The following is a 15,685-nucleotide window of genomic DNA, read 5'->3' as shown; positions in this document are numbered from 1 at the left end:
GAACTCAAACTTCTTCTACAGAATATACAAAATGAAAATTTTGAAAAAAATATTCAGGGTCTTGGTCCAAACAAGTCTACAGATTATTCCCTGTGGAAAGTGACCAAATCTATCAAGAGATACCCAAAAATAAATCACCCAATAAGAAAACCCGATAGTTCTTGGACAAAGAGTAACTTAGAAAAAGCAACTACATTTGCAAACCACTTATTTGATGTATTTACCCCAAATACAAATGAAGTTGTACCAGAAAATATTAAAAAAATCCTAGATGAAACCCACCAACTTGATCTGCCCATTAAAAAATTTTCGAAGGCTGAAGTTATTAAAGTTATCAACACCCTTAAAGCAAATAAAGCACCTGGTTATGATTTGATTACACCAACTATCTTAAAAGAACTTCCTGCAAATGCTTTAAATTTATTGACCTACATATACAACGCATGCTTGACTCGATGCTTTGTACCCCCGCAATGGAAGGTTGCGCAAATAACAATGATTCAAAAACCTGGCAAACCCACAGACCAAGTAAAGTCTTATCGTCCAATTAGTCTGCTGTCTGTACTTTCCAAAGTTCTTGAAATTCTATTTTTAAAGCGATTAACGCCAATTGTAAATCAAAAAGAACTTATCCCTGACCATCAATTTGGGTTCAGGAAAAATCACGGCACAATAGAACAAATCCATCGTCTGGTTGAAACAATACACAACGCGTTTGAATCCAAAGAATTTTGTACAGCTGCATTCCTGGATATATCGCAAGCATTTGATAAGGTATGGCACGAGGGCTTACTTTACAAAATAAAAAAGCTGTTACCAATCAATTTTTATCTGTTTATTAAATCGTATATTAACGATCGGCATTTTTATGTTCAAGAAGCCGGTGAAGCAAGTACCATCAAGAATATTCGTGCCGGTGTACCACAAGGTAGTGTACTTGGTCCACTGCTATATCTCTTATTTACAGCTGACCTTCCACGATCACAGAATGCTGTGATCGGGACTTTCGCTGATGATACAGCGGTATTAGCTGTCGGTAAAGATGCACAAAAAGCGAGTAATGCCCTCCAAAAGTACTTAAACACGTTATCGGTATGGCTACGTGAATGGCGTATAAAAGCCAATGAGTCAAAATCTACCCAAGTTACATATACATTGAAACATGCCACATGTCCCCCTGTTCAATTGAACCAAATTGAGATCCCACAGAAAGATGAAGCCCTATATCTTGGAATTTATCTAGATAGAAAACTTAAATGGAAGAAACACATCCAAACTAAAAGAAAGGCTCTCGATATTCAACTGAGAAAAATGAAATACCTAATTGGATACCGCTCGAAACTCTCTTTGGAAAACAAAATCCTCATATACAAATGCATATTAAAACCAATCTGGACATATGGCATCCAATTATGGGGGACCGCCTCAAATACCAATATAAAATTACTGCAACAGTTTCAATCTAAAGTACTAAGAATAATTACAAATGCCACAACATACGTTACCAACGAACGCCTACATAAGGATCTAAACATAAAAACAGTAAAGGAAGAGATTTCATCGCAATTAATGTCATATAAATTAAGAATTGACGACCATCCAAACCCCCTAGCGGCCAACTTAATGTCAAATCGGGAAACTTTTACAAGGCTAAAACGAAAAGCACCACAAGATCTAATCGCATAAATAAAATCTTTGTATAAATATTGTTCCTCAAACTGAAATTTATGTATGTATATGTTAAATGGATTGACCACTGGGTTAATACCATCTAAAAGAAATTTAAAACACCAGAATAATGTTAAATATCAATGTTAGATAGATCGCATTAATAAAATTACAAAAAAAAAAAAAAAAAAAATATCAGATAAGAATTGCGCCCTCTAGAAGCTCAAGAAGTAAAGACCCCAGATCCGTTTATATGACAGCTATATCAGTTTATGAACTGATTTAAACCATACATGGCACTGTTGTTGGATATCACAACAAAACACGTCGTGCAAAATTTCAGTCCAATCCGATTAGAATTGCGCCCTCTAGAGGCTCAAGAAGTCAAGACCCAAGATCGGTTTATATGACAGCTATATCAGGTTATGAACCCATTTGAACAATACTCGACACAGTTGTTGAATACCATAACAAAACGTGTCGTGCAAAATTTCATTCCAATCGGATAAGAATTGCGCACTCTAGAGGCTCAAGAAGTTAAGACCCAAGATCGGTTTATATGGCAGCTATATCAGGTTATGAACCGACTTGAACCATACTCGGCACATTTGTTGAATATCATAGCAAAATACGTGGTGCAAAATTTCATTGCAATTGGATAAGAATTGCGCACTCTAGAGGCTCAAGAAGTCAAAACCCAAGATCGGTTTATATGGCGGTTATATCTGGTTATGAACCGATTTGAACCATACTCGGCACATTTGTGGAATATCATAGCAAAACACGTCGTGCAAAATTTCATTTAAATCAGATAAGAATTGCGCACTCTAGAGGCTCAAGAAGTCAAGACCCAAGATCAGTTTATATGGCAGCTATATCGAAACATGGACCGATATGGCCCATTTACAATACCAACCGACCTACACTAATAAGAAGTATTTGTGCAAAATTTCAAGCGGCTAGCTTTACTCCTTCGGAAGTTAGCGTGCTTTCGACAGACAGACAGACGGACGGACGGACATGGCTAGATCGACATAAAATGTCACGACGATCAAGAATATATATACTTTATGGGTCTCAGACGAATATTTCGAGTAGTTACAAACAGAATGACGAAATTAGTATTCCCCCCATCCTATGGTGGAGGGTATAAAAATTTTAGGGGGTTTTGGGGTTGGGGCGGCCCCCCAGTTATTTGGACCCCAATTTTATTAGGAAATTCATTCTCTACTCCTAATATCAAAAAATTATATAGCCTATGTTTCCTTCCAGACCAAACTACGCAATCTGTGAAAATTTCAATTTAATCGGTTCAGCCGTTTTTGACCCTATACGGAACAAACAGAAAATGAATTTTATATATAAGTTACTCCGCTGCGGCTTCTTTTACTTTACATCGAACAAAAGTTTCTTTGGAATAATTATTTTCGACAATTAAAGAGCTTTTAGTGAAATACCATGCTACGAAAATAGTAAATCGCTTGGCTAAAAAGTTAAACAATATAAGTGCCTTTATCTGAGTCCCATATTATCTTTATTAGTCTACGTATTTAAGTTTGAATATAAGGTGTACTCCATTCTTAAAATACTTCAATATTATATTGATTCGTGCTTTACTCCCAAAGACCTTTCATTTGAGCCCCATATTCCCATGGTCGAAAATTTGTCTCCTTTGGGGGATGTTTTTGGTGAGAGGTGGCCCCCCAAACACTTGGTCCCATATTTGGATATAAGAGTCGTATTCTACACGCAAATACCTTTCATTTGAGTCCCATATTGCCATGGTCGGTAGATATGTCCGATTTAGTGGTGTTTTGAGGGTTGGGGTGGTCCCCCTAACACTTGGTTCCACAATTGGATATCAGATACGTTTTCTTGTCCTAAATACCTTTCATTTGAGTCCCATATTGTCGTGATTGGTCGAAATATATGTTTGGTAGGTTTTAGGGTGGGGCGGCCCCCCTAGGTACACCATCCAAAATTTGGATCCCAAATTTTTATTTTTAGGGTACTATATGAGAGCACAGAAAATTTGGCTTAAATCGGACCACTAATGTTCCCCTGATATCTCTATCCGTTCCAAAAGGGCAGACATATTTCCACTTATTTTTCCCCCATCCCACTGTGCGTCATTGCGCCAAGATTTTTGAATCGCAATTCTTCATTTACTCAATTAAACTTTGGAACCAACTACCAACTTATTGATTGGCGGACTAAAGTCTGTCACAACCGCAATTTCTTTTACATTAACTTGTAAAACAATATTACTAATATGATCTACAAATACTATCATGAACATATACATGTTCTTTAAACTAGTTTGCAAACACATAATTTTACCTTACCGAAATTACTTAGTTGCTCATAGGGATACCGATGAATAAATAAATACAAATGAAATAATTTAGGAACAGAATAGGAGAGAAAGTAAAGTATACAAACAAGTTGAAAGGGATTTGAACAACGAGGTTATAAAAAATTGAGAACAGATGGAGACTGCACCTTTGCGTAAGAATAAGGACCGAGAAAATTCACAATCTTCAATCACACCGATATAGTTCCTGAAGAAATTAGGTTTTACGAGCAATTAACGAAAACTCCAAAGAGATACTGAAAACCCGGAAATGAAACAATAGAAAAAGAAATCTTTTGTGAACACCTTTGAAACCTTGAACAGACAGTAGCTGGCCCTCGTTGGTTGAAATTTATTTATGTATGTTAGGTTAGTTTAGATTGAAAAGGGGATATTTATCCTCCCCATGCCACTATAAACCTACGCCTAAGTTAGTAATCTGATTGTTGTGCGCTCTAAAAACTAAAAAGAAATCTCAAAAATAACATTTTAGGTTAGGAATTCCGTGCTGCTTACAAAATCCTTAATTGTTTTCTATACCACTCCCCTAAGTTGGTTCGTTTCTGCTATTGTGTCCCATCCTAAGTACCGGTGTATTTTAGCCACGAAAGCTGGTCAATGACATAGGAAATGCTCCAACGTTTCATCATCTTTCCGACATGCCCCAAACATGCTATCACTTGCCGCACCGTTTTTGCATAAGTGAGATCGTAGTCCTATTTGTCCCGTTACGATGCCAAAAGCTATACTGAATTCCTTCTTACTTCCTTTAGTAATAGCCCCGTCCTCTATCAATCCGGATCACCCCATAGGACTTTCGCCGTCCTAACGACTATTTCGCAGTTCCACAGTGCAACATGCGCGTTCGTCGTCAACGCCCTTAACTTGGACTGCGTCGACCCGAAAGGCTTCGGGCTAACCACATTTATTTACGGAAGTCCTTTGGCCATCACTGCCTAATCGTCTGCCCTTTCATTCCCCTTACTCCGTTATGGCCCGGCACCCAAGCGATATGGATTGTGCCATTTTCGTGACTGTTCGTGACCTTGTCGCTCCCTTACGGCAATTTTTTTTTTTTTTTTTTTTTTTTTTTTTTTTTTTTTTTATTTATTCATTTATTAATTCATTATAACTGACGCCTCAGCGCCTAATTGGCATTATTGAGGCAATTGGCAACATTTTTAACTCATACAATACTATATATGAACATAGCGATATAAATTAGAAATTTTAATGTATACAGTTATATAACAATTGTTTTTGGAAAAACTGAGATTACAATAATAGCTAAGCATTTATATCAAAAGTGTCTCCTTAATAGAATATAAATATTTTTTGCAAGCACGTTTGAAATTTGAAATTGTCTGTTGAGATTTAAGTTCAATCGGCAATTCATTAAATTGCTTAGTGCCATTATAATCAATTCTCTGTTTAGTTTTTTCAAGCCTACATCTTGCCACTCTAAGATTGGCCTGATTTCTAGTACAAATAGTGTTCTGATTCTGAGATATAGCTATTGTCTGATGACCAATATTTCTGATATTCTTAAAAACGTAAATAAGAGCTTGATATATATGTTGTCCGTGAATTGGTAGTACTGTTGTCGCATAATCATTAAACAGTGACACAGTGGGGTATCTTAGTGGCAAATTGTAAATAATTTTCAAGGCCTTATTCTGCATGCATTGCAGAGATTTTAAAGAACTATTGTGCTTGTTGTACGCATATGTAACTGCCATGTAATTCAAATGAGACTGAATAAGTGACTCAAAAATTAAGAGTTTAGTTCTTAAGTTCAACTTCTTATGTATTTTATACAAAATACCAATCGCAGGAGATATTTTACTCCTAACCTGTTCGATATGCATATCCCAGCATAGATTACTTTGTAGTGTAACCCCCAAGTACTTCGCAGATAGTGCCTCTGAAACTAGCTCTCCATTTACATTGATGCTAAACGGATTAATTTCAGATGCAGACAACCGAGGACGAAATCGGACTATTTTTGTTTTATTAGGATTAATTAGTAATCTATTTAAACGTGCAAATTCTACAATTAACGCTGCATCATGTTCCATACGAACTTTTAACTCTATATCATACTTATATGGATAAAGTAAACATATATCGTCAGCAAACATTACTAATTTACCGAAAAGATTCAAGTGCTCTATATCATTCAAATAAATTGAAAATAATAAGGGGCCTAGTCCACTACCCTGTGGTACTCCAAAATTTATCGAGCCCATACAACTTTTTGCCTCATTTATTTGCACATACTGCTTTCTGGCTGATAGATAGTCTCTAAATAATAACATTTCTTTCCCTCCTACCCCATAATATTTTAATTTCTGAATTAAAATATCGTGATCAACTAGATCAAAAGCCTTGGTAAGATCAAAAAATATAGCAGCCACTCCATTGAAACCATTATCAAGTCCAGAACAAATGTACTGAGTAACATTTACCACCGCATCAACTGTACTACAACCCTTCCTAAATCCAAATTGTAAGTCGTAGAGTAAATTATTTCCTTCAAAATAGTCCGACAGCTTATGAAACAAAACTTTCTCTATTATTTTATCTACAATCGACAAAACAGCAACTGGACGATAATCATCAATGGAGCTAGCATTACTTTTCTTCGGTATAGGCACTACCTTGTGAATTTTTAAACAATTTGGGTAAATGGATGAAGAAACCATCTTATTAAAAAGGTGAACGAAAGTTGGAGCCAATTCCTGTGCACATTCCTTTACAAACTTTGCTGATATGTTATCATATCCCGGACTCTTATTACCTTCCATTCCTGCTATTATAGATAGCACATCACTCTGACTGATACTACTAATTTGAAAATCAGAATTCGACCTACAAAGAGTCCGAAGTGCATTAACTGTATCGTCAGGATTTATACATATTTGCCTCCTTAGCTCTGCAGCAATATTTGTAAAATAATTATTCAAACAATTAGCTATATCATTATCATCAACTATTACATTCCCTTCAAGATTTTTCAAACTTATTTCAGTCTTTTTGAACCTCGAAAGTGATTTATTTATAAAACTCCAACATTTTCTTGTATCACTGCCTAATTCCTTCAAATTTTCTGCATAATAATTCTCCCTAGATACTTTACTCGCTATTTTTATGATTCGGCCTATCCGTCTTAAAGCCTTATTAACACTATTTTCCCTACGCTTCACCTTTCTGCGTCTTTCCAACAATTTACGTTTTAACAAAATTAGCCTCTGAAGGTTTTTATTAATCCAGGGTGCCATATCGAATTGCAGCATTGTTACACTTTCCTTCACTGTTGTGGACTGATCCATTGCAGCCCCCATACAAGCCATTAGTTCATCTGCCAACTCAGAAACATTCAAGTCGTCATAGTTCTCTGGAAGCGTCTCCTTTAAAATTTCCTTAGCCTTTCTGTAGTCACAAAACTTTCTCAAAGTCACCAAATTTTCTTTCTCTACCTTCTTAGTAACGTATTTACAAGACAGTAAATTATGGTCGGTTAGATCACACTCTATCGAGTCAACAAACAACTTCTCAGATACATTACTGAATATGTGATCAATACACGAACCACTTTCTGGCCGAGTTACCAAATTGTGAGCATTGTAGCAATCATAATTCTGAACCATTGATTCCAACTCACCATAATCGGAGCTGCGATATAAGTCAATGTTAGAGTCCCCAAGAATTACAATTGGATTAAAAGCATTTACTCTCAAAGCGTTTTCAAGAATATCTATAAAAGCAGGCACAACACATTTCTGCGAACGATAAAAAGATATTATTTTCATTGGTTTATTCGCAATTTTAAAATTATTTAACGTGATCGTGATTATATTTACAAATCCTTCACTTCTACAAATATCTACCGTGTAATGAAATATTTCTTTAACATATATTGTAGTACCACCATAATTATCGTCTCTACAAGAATGCACTGCTTTAAACCCAGGAATAGCATATAATTGTGTAATATTTTTTTGGAACCACGTTTCTTGAACGGCAATAATGTCAGGCAGTTTTGAAAAACTTGACAGTAACTCTTTAAATCTATTGAATTTATCAATTGAAGAAACACTTCGTATATTAACGCTAATAACATGAAAATAATTCTGATTTATTTCATTAGAATATTCTAAAAAGCTTGAAAATTTTTTAAAATATTGATTTTTAATCATAAAAAATGTAAATTATAAATAAACTGAAAAGACTTTTTTTTCTCAATTAAAAGAAAAATTTATGACGGAGATTCAAAGTCAGCAACAACATCATCATCACCTGAATGAACATCTTCAACATCACGGTTGCAAACCATTGACCGCCTATTAAAATGTTTGTTAGTTGTTGCATCTAGTAACATTTGGTCCACATCATCTTCACTTTCAATTAGTATCTGTCGAGATATTTCACTCTTTTTGCAAAAAACTTTTCCATCTCTAGCATAAACATATTGGAATCCAATTGACTTAAGAGATTTTGCATGATACAACAGACTTAGAGTGTCTTTGCTCAAGTAGTCGTTAACGAAAATATTTTTAGTGTCCTCATTTGCTTTCAATTTAGCCTTCGAACCCATTAATTTTTCTTTATGAGTCTTTGCTGCAAATTTCACAACAAGTGTTTTGTTTGCATTCTCCCTCCTCTTGTTTCCAATAAAATAAGCAACCTCCACTGCGCTCTTTTCCAACTCAACACCAACGCTCTTTGACAACGACAACACAGCATCTAATGCATTGTCATTACTCTCTGCTTTTAAACCGCTTATAATGCAATCATTCTTTACTCTCTCATCATGCAGTATTTTGACAGACTGTTTCAACGTCATCACTTCGCTTTTTAACTTTTTGTTTTCTTTTTCAATTGCAGTAATTTTCTTTTTGTTTTCTGCGACATCTTTAAACACCTCATCAAATTTTGCCGACATAAAGTTGATTGATTCAGTCAGCTGATCGAGTTTCTCAAGCTTCTCTAGTTTTCGTAGTTCAGTTTTTATTGTACTCAGCTCTTTTTTTATCTCGCCATCTCCTTCTTCGCAACAAAAGTGACAGGAGTATAATTCACTCTCATTTTTCAAGAGTCTCTCAAATGCTCTCCTAGTTAAATCAGAGCAACGAAAATGAAAACTGTTCTTACATACGTCACATTGTATATAATCATCTGATTCTTCTTTGATTTCATTTTTACAACGACCACAAGAAATTTTTTTATTGCCAACACTACGACGGGCTGATGCTTTTGGCATATCTGCAAACTCGTATTGTCCTTGATAAAGTATATTTTAATCTATATGATCAATGACTTTTTTATTTTTTTTGGATCGTATTTTATGTAAAAAAATCAATTTAAAAAAGAGCGATTTGAGCACCGAAAAAAAAAAAACACTTCTAATCTCCAGAGTTGCCAACTTCAACTTCATTTTACTGTCCGTAAGATGTTCATGTTCCTCCTGCAGGACCGTATTATGGTCAGGCAGTCGAAAACAGATCTCAGTCCCTGGGTTCTCAACGTAGACCCACAGGGCCATTCTGTCTCCTAGCTTTGGTCCATCCGTATAACATAATCTTCCAGACGGCAATACTAGGACTCCGTCAGTCCAAGACTGTACCGCTGGCAGCAGTGCCTCGCACTCGACCTCAAGTGTCGTCTCAGGTATCCGATCGGAAACCTCTTCCATTCCCTCCAGGTTTCCTATCGTCGCCTCGATTATACCGCAATTGTATGAGCTGCTCCCAACCTCAATTCATTCTCCCATCGCATTAAGTCTCGTAGCTGCAGTGGCTGCCTCACGCTTAAAATGTTTGTCAATGGGTCGGATATCTAGAATAGTCTCCAGTGCTATAGTGGGCGTAGTCCCCATCGCTCCACCTACGCCAAGATAACGTGTTCTCTGAAATCGTTGTATGGTACTTATGTTGCACTTTTTCTTCAAAGCAGCCCACCAAACTACTGAGGCTTAAATAAGCATTGGTCTAATCACGGTCCTGCAGAGCCAGTGGACTATCCTCGGATTAAGGCCCCATTTCGAGCCTACAGCCCATCTACATAGTACCCAACATCTGTGAGCCTTCTCAGTTCGCTTCTGAATGTGACACTTCCAATCCAAGATCACTCCTAATTATTTCACCTTGTCAGATATCGAAATCATTTCATTGAGGAAACGTGGTGCGGCAAATTGGCCCACCGCCGTCATCCTCGTGAACTTCAGATAAGGCGCCAGATAGTCAGCCTCCTTTTGTAGTAACCCCGGAAGTTTTCCATCATATTAATCATCATTGACCATCAATTCCGTTATGATTAATTTTCGATCAACCTCATTATTCCACGATTCTGGGGTCTCCGTAAGTCCCGTCGTATCCAGTGGAAAATTCCTTTTCACTAAAAGCCTGAACATGTCCTCCGTTGTCCCTGCTCAAACTTTCATGTCGTCTACTAACGTTTCATGGACATGGGTTTTTGAGAATTTTTATACCCTCCACCATAGAGTGGAGGGTATACTAATTTCGTCATTCTGTTTGTAACTACTCGAAATATTCGTCTGAGAACCCATAACGAATATATATTCTTGATCGTCGCGACATCTTATGTCGGTCTAGCCATGTCCGTCTGTCTGTTGAAAGCACGCTAACTTTCGAAGAAGTAAAGCTAGCCGCTTGAAATTTTACAGAAATACTTTCTATTAGTGTAGGTCGGTTGGTATTGTAAATGGGCCATATCGGTCCATGTTTTGATATAGCTGCCATATAAACCGATCTTGGGTCTTGACTTCTTGAGCCTCTAGAGTGCGCAATTCTTATCCGATTGGGATGAAATTTTGCACTACGTGTTTTGTTATGATATCCAACAAATGTGTTAAGTATGGTTTAAATCGATCCATAACCTGATATAGCTGCCATATAAACCGATCTTGGGACTTGACTTCTTGAGCCTCTAGAGGTCGAAATACTTATCCGATTGGAATAAAATTTTGCACGACGTGTTTTGTTATGATGTCCACCAAGTGTGCAAAGTATAGTTCAAATCGGTTCATTACCTGATATAGCTGTCATATAAACCGATCTTGGGTCTTGAATTCTTGAGCCTCTAGAGTGCGCAATTCTTATCCGATTGGAATAAAACTGTGCTAAGTATGGTTCAAATCGGTCCATAACCTGATATAGCTGCCATATAAACAGATCTGGGGACTTGACTTTTTGAGCTTCTAGAGGGCGCAATTCCTATCCGATTTGGCTGAAATTTTGCATGACGTATTTTATCTTAACTTTCAACAACTGTGTCAAATAAGGTTTAAATCGGTTGATAACCTGATATAGCTGTCATATAAACCGATCTGAGATCTTGACTTCTTGAGCCTCTAGAGGTCGCAATTATTATTCGATTTTCCCGAAATTTTGTACGACGGATCGTCTCTTGACTATCAACATACGTGTTTATTATGGTCTGAATCGGTCTATAGGCCGATACAGTTCACATATTAATCGATTTCTCTATTTTACATCTTGAGCCCCAAAGGGCGCAATTCTTATTCGAATTGGCTGTCATTTTACACAGGTCTCCAACATATAATTAAATTGTGGTCCGAACCGGACCATATCTTGATATCGTTTTAATAGCAGAGCAACTCTTTTCTTATATCCTTTTTTGCCTAAGAAGAGATGGCGGGAAAAGAACTCGACAAATGCGATCCATGGTGGAGGGTATATAAGATTCGGCCCGGCCGAACTTAGCACGCTTCTACTTGTTTTTTTTATCATGGCGGCGTCATTAACGCTGTCGACCTGTTCGCAAAAGAGCTTCTAGGAGGCTTGTTTTACCGCTCTAGTAATGTTGCGATTCTCCCCGGTCATCCAGGGTTTTTCTGGGACTGATTTCCTTTCTCGAAGACGAAAACTATCTTCGAAAGACCTCACTAGTGCAGTCGTAATCCTGTAAACATTGTCGTCAATATCTTCTTTGCTTCGACAATCAAAATTGTCTTCTTCTGAGTAGTCTTCCGAATTTTTGCGAATTGGTTTTCAGATTATTACTGAAGCTTATTGGATTCGGTGCTGGCCGTTCTATTCTAAACCTAATGTAGCGATGGTCTGAGAAGGAATGCTCCATAGTGTCGTTAGAATTCAAGAATTCTGCCAAGGCTGGGCCCGCTTATTAATGTTGATACTACCCCACGAAATGTGGTGAGAGTTCGCATCTCACCCTATTAGTACCTCATTTCCTGTCTGTTTTGGCAATATGAATCTTGAGTCCATCAGAGCGTGTGTAGTTGTTTCGCTCCGATGAAGGTTTATCTGGATGACCTTAATCATTGATGCTTCATTAAATAGGCTTCTTCGGAGTTCTCATCGTCCGCTCCCTGTTCATTAGACTGCATTGAGTTTCCCGTCACTGCGGTGCCTGGTGTTTCAATATTAGAATCTTTGCTATCCTAGTCTTCCGAATCCTGAGAGAGTCGGTGGCGGTTCTATCATTGGGTCCCTGTTAGCTAGGCTGTATTGAGTGATAGTTCCATCGTCGGGTCCATGTTTGTTTGCATTGGCTCATGTGTCAATATGAGGATCTTTGCCTATCCTTGTCTTCCCAATCTTAAACAATACAGCCTTGGTCCCGAACTTATCACGGAGACTTGATCAATTTCCGCCACGAGGAGAGTTCCTTCCTCCTTGGTTTCTGGACGTGTAATGGTCCCCGGGCTACCAAGGCGTGGGGGGAACGAGGCGGCTGGCGTACGGGTCAGGATAAGGCCGCGGATGGATTCTGGTCCGTCAGGTAATGGTCGGCTATTGCAGCAAACTTGTAGATTTTTCGTGGGCTGCATGGTGGCAATGTCCCTGTGTCGGATATTCTCGAAGGCGAAGTCGTCGCTTGTTTTGAGGCTAAGGGAGGTTGCCTTGGGCTGTTGGTGGGTGTCCTGATCGACCACTGCGATGTCAGGTGGCTGCAGTCGCAGGATTATGGGTATACTTATCTTTTCTTCTCTAAGCTCTGTTCGGCGGCCTATGGTCGCTTCACTTGGTTTAGTCCTAGGACATGCATACTTAATCGAGTCGTTCAGGGAATTCGTATTCCGCTTATCTATCACTTGGATTTCCTCCATAGTTCCACCACATTTTGAGGTCCTCAAGGGAAAGCAATGCAGAATGTCTGATCAAAGTAGTTGTGGTCATACATCCCTCACTAGCCATATATTTTTGTGGTAACCTCCGGTATTTTCTTTTGTTTAATTTCCTCTAGATTGCAATTATACTTCATGTCGTCGGCTCGCATCAGCCTCCCTGATGGCACAATTATAGTGAAATATACAAAAATACATCGCATTGTCAAAGGTGTCAACAAAATATTTGTCAGGAGTCGCACGCTTGACCAGTATGCCATTTTTAATTGGGGTACACTATATTGTTTGTTGAGGATCCAAATATTCGGTCAAGACTTTTTGCTGGTTCGCCAAAATTTTAAATATCTCAAACAAGAGGGTTTATTTTAAGCAAATATCGGTTCTTAAAAAAATAATGGGGATCAAAAGGATACTATAATCAATATTGAATTTAATGCAAATAGAAGTTGGCGTAACTTGTAGCATGTCCATAGCCATGATCACGACTCTCGAGGGCATAACCTCCTTCCCAGGCTCCGTGGCGATGACGAACCTCAGGATAATGAGCATGTCCCAGCGTCTTAACAACTGCATTGAATCCATGATGACCATTGGCATGATAATCAACAATGCGGGTTGTGCCATCTGCTTCCTTGAACGAATAGCTTCCTAAAACAGTCATATGATAATAATATACGATGAATGAAAAAAGATTAATAAAAAGGTAAAATTATTTTACCCTTAACATGATCTCCATCACGATGTTCCCATTGATTTTTAATATCGCCTGTCTTCGAGTTTTCAACTCCATATTTGAACTCGTATTTGGGATATGAATGATAGTCATTATGATACCAACCGCCATGACCATGATCAGAACTGTGCCGAGACCAATCATGGTCATAGTGGTTAGAACTTGGCTCATGCTTGGTGAGTACCAAATAGCTGGTAGCACCATTGTTCAAATGTCCGCCAGCAGTTAAACCTACAATGGCCATTAAAAGGCTCAAGGTAAAGGATTGCATGTTGTCTGTTTTGCTAGATTATTTATGCAGGATAAATTGAGTTTGAAGAAATTCTATAGAATGGTGTATATTTGAAAAAATTTAAAGACTATTTATATTATTTTTCGGCCACCTTTCAATTTAAATAATTGTGTTGGTAGTTAAAGCACTTTTGGTATTTTTCTGAATGGTTGATTGCTTAGGAGGTCTACTTAACACGAATATGATTTCACTGCTACTGAACTAGCCAAAGTTTTGTTGTTAATGACGCATTCTGAAAACGTAGAATACTATGAAATGTTCAAGCTGTAAAGCAAAATTTGTGAAGGGAATTTGAAACAAAGCGAAAAAGAATTTTTGGTTGATTAAACGCTGCAAGAAATTGGCAAATATTCATACCATGTCGTACATTACTTGGTATAAATACCCCGAAAGCAACAAGAAATTGGTATCAGTTCTTTGGATTTCAACAATCGAATAAACTACAATTTTATCATTATTTTAGAAAAATGAAATTTCTGGCACTTGGATCCTTTTTGGCCATTTCTGGCTTAGCTGCTGCTGGACATTTGCATCATGGAGCTAGCAGCTATTCACTGATCACAAAACATGAACCAACCGCTCATCATGGCTGGTCGGGACACAGTGATGATGGCCATGGTTGGGCAGCACATAGTATAAGTCATGGCCATGGTTGGTCTGGACATGGAGGAGATAGCCATGGATGGTCTGGTCATGGAGATAGTCATAGTGGCTGGGACCATCATGATTATCATTCACATCCTAAATATGAATTCAAATATGGTGTAAAGGATTCCAAGACAGGAGATATTAAAGACCAATGGGAACATCGTGATGGCAATCATGTTAAAGGTAATTGAAAAATGTTATTACAGTTTATTTTAGGTTAACTAATTTGCGCTTTTTGTTAAACTTTGCAGGCAGCTACACTTTAAAAGAAGCTGACGGCACAACTCGTGTGGTTGACTATCATGCCGACAAACATAATGGTTTCAATGCTGTTGTAAAGAAAATTGGTCATGCTTATCATCCAGAAATTCATCATCATCATACATACCATCATGGTGGTTTGGAAGGTGGCCACGGCGATCATGGACATGGACATGCAACCAGTTATGTCAATTTCCACTTACATTAAATTGACACTCAGCTACAAAATCTTTGCCTCTTTAGGATAAATTATTTGCCACTCGATTTTCAGCCACCCCAACATGTGATACATTTCATATAATTTTGTGAAAAACTTTTAATTTCGCAAATGTTAATTTTTTTAAATAAATGCAAATTTTCATAATGGAAATAACAATTTTTTTTCGATTTGTGAAACTACATAGGAAATGTGACGCCATTTTCAGTTTAATCTTCGCAAAACTTGTTAATCATTTAGTAAAAGAATAGTTCAATCGGCAATTCTTCTCTACGTACATTTTACTACATATTCATATTGAAACGCAATAAAGCCCCAGATTTCAACTGTAACCATGGCCTCAACGGAGTGTGAAATAGAATCGAAAAAAAAAAATATTACAA

The 15,685-nt window shown here is 37.5% G+C and overlaps 1 protein-coding gene across 1 annotated transcript; it reads left to right on the top strand.

Annotated features, from left to right (window-relative positions):
- The first annotated feature begins 13,891 nt into the window (after positions 1-13,891).
- Positions 13,892-15,293, top strand: LOC106095255 (cuticle protein 19-like). Its single transcript, XM_059371057.1, has 3 exons — positions 13,892-13,948; positions 14,902-15,007; positions 15,076-15,293. Exons 1-3 carry the CDS (start codon positions 13,892-13,894, stop codon positions 15,291-15,293), a joined length of 381 nt encoding a protein of 126 aa, XP_059227040.1.
- Positions 15,294-15,685: the final 392 nt, after the last annotated feature.

Source organism: Stomoxys calcitrans, chromosome 1 (assembly GCF_963082655.1).
Source record: "Stomoxys calcitrans chromosome 1, idStoCalc2.1, whole genome shotgun sequence".
In the NCBI taxonomy this organism is placed as follows: Eukaryota; Metazoa; Arthropoda; class Insecta; order Diptera; family Muscidae; genus Stomoxys; species Stomoxys calcitrans.
This window is presented reverse-complemented; position numbering and strand designations above follow the sequence as displayed.